Source organism: Penaeus monodon, chromosome 25 (assembly GCF_015228065.2).
Source record: "Penaeus monodon isolate SGIC_2016 chromosome 25, NSTDA_Pmon_1, whole genome shotgun sequence".
Taxonomy (NCBI): Eukaryota; Metazoa; Arthropoda; class Malacostraca; order Decapoda; family Penaeidae; genus Penaeus; species Penaeus monodon.
In genome coordinates, this window is record NC_051410.1 from 38,254,043 (window position 1) to 38,256,046 (window position 2,004).

A 2,004-nucleotide genomic window follows, 5' to 3' on the forward strand; every position below is an offset into this window, starting at 1 on the left:
AATTAGTTTTTTATGAAACATTACAGTACAGGTTGTTAGTTCTTATAACAAAGCATCACAGTATAAGGCATACAGATTGTTAGTTTTATTCTATAATACAACCCAATGCAAGACATACAAGTTGTTAGTCTTATTTATGAATGCACTACACTTTACAATACAATACGTTCTGTTCACCTGCGTGTGCTTCGTGCGTTGAGAGACGCTAGACGTCCTGGAGGGGGAAGGGGAGGGGCAGAGAAGCCCTTGCGTCCACGGCTCTGAAAGGTAAGGGTCAGGTATCAGCACACTGGATCAGGTTCGCAGAAAAGTATTCCTGAGGGTGATTTAGGCGAGGTAAGAGGGGGGGGAGGGAGAGGGGACATGCCAATACTAGCTAAGGTCCTGGTGTTGCTTTTATAAGTCTTGAGTGAATAATGAGTCAAGTCTAATGTAATTGAGTAAGTAAGTTTAAGTCTACGTAAAGCGTTTAAGTCTTAAAGAGATAAATTTGAGTCTTAAGCAATTGAGTTTAAGTCTTAAGGAAATTATCTTAAGTCTTAAGTAAACAAGTTTAAGTCTAAGCAGATAAGCAAGTCAGTAGTACCACTCACCTAGCCTGCTTTTGCTGAGGTCGTCATTGACCCTGAGTGACCCAGCATCCACCTCTGCGTAATCAGCGGTGGCGGAGCCGTTCGAGGTCAGGAGCTTCTTCTCGGACTTGTCTGAGTGCAGCTCGTCCGACTCCACAGCCCACAGACCTCCCACGTCTCCCCAGGGGTCGCCTGTGCTGCACACCTTGTTCTTGCTTACGTCTGAAAAAGAAACTGATGTATATGAAAAGGGATCGAATAGGATAGAATTATACATGAACTGGATAGAATTATACGTGAGGATACATACACTGTTTCTTTCTGTTCGCTGCCTTTACTAGTTTTAAGCTAAAGGGACTTTAAACTTACTCGTGGGCAGTGCTTAAAGGCCTCGAGTTATTAATATTTGAAAACAGAATAAAATGATACATGTACTGTATTTTTTCTATTAAGTGTCTTTATAAGTAGCCGAAAGGGTTTTGAATTTATCCCCGGGCGATGTCCTAAGGCCTACAGTTGTTGTTATTTGAAAACAATAAAATTGTACATATCGTGATTTCTTTTTCCTGTTCACTGCCTTCATCAGTATTCAAAAGGGATTTCAAAGTTACTCCTGGCCAGCGCTTGAAGGCCGAATATTTGAAAACAATAAAACGATACATTTTTTTTCTCTTTTTCTGTTCTCCGTCTCGATCAGTAAACAAAAGGGGCTTTAAACTTACCCCTGGGCAGTGCCTGAAGCCCTCTAGCGCACCACCTCGCCGTCACGGTGCAGGACACGACGACCACCAGCATGGCCACAGCACCGCCCGCCAGCACCAGGAACCAGGCCGACCTCACCACGCCCACACCTACACCAGGTTCCTGAAGACGAGGAATATATACTCCTTGTAGTACCCCCGCTGATGCCTTAACATGCTTTAGTTAGCACCAGATGGACGGGATAGGAATACCAATCCGTAAAATAACCTTCGTTAACAACAGATGAATGAGATAGAAATACTAGTCCATAACACGGCCTTAGTTAACACCAGAAAAATGAGATACAAATAAAAGTGAATAATTTAAAAAAAAAAAACAATTCACACCAGATTCATCAGAAAATAACACCCATCCATAAAAAAAGCAAACGAAATCCGGCTATTTAACACCCATCCATAAAAAAAGCAAACTAAACCCGGCGATATGACACGAAGCATTAAAATAACCTTGTAGTGGGCCATGAGCAGATCGAGCCTCGCAGGGGGCGACGAAGGACCGAAGCCCTTGAGGGTGGCCGCCGTCAGGGTCACGCTCACTCGGGAGGACGTCACGTTGGGCAGCGTGAGGGACGTCAGCTCTCCCAGGACGCTGACGTTGTGGGTCACGCCCGTGTCCCTCTCGTGCACCACAACCTGCGGGGGGGGAGTCGTTAGATTCGCGTGTGTAATGT

The 2,004-nt window shown here is 44.7% G+C and overlaps 1 protein-coding gene across 1 annotated transcript in view; it reads right to left on the reverse strand.

The window, feature by feature from the left end:
- LOC119589226 overlaps positions 1 to 2,004 on the reverse strand; it is a gene marked incomplete at its 5' end in the record, with an annotated part of 73,080 nt that overhangs the window by 2,694 nt on the left and 68,382 nt on the right. The window contains 4 exon segments of the mRNA XM_037937831.1: positions 178 to 260; positions 594 to 794; positions 1,295 to 1,436; positions 1,781 to 1,966. Of these exon segments, the coding sequence (XP_037793759.1) occupies positions 178 to 260; positions 594 to 794; positions 1,295 to 1,436; positions 1,781 to 1,966 (612 nt within the window).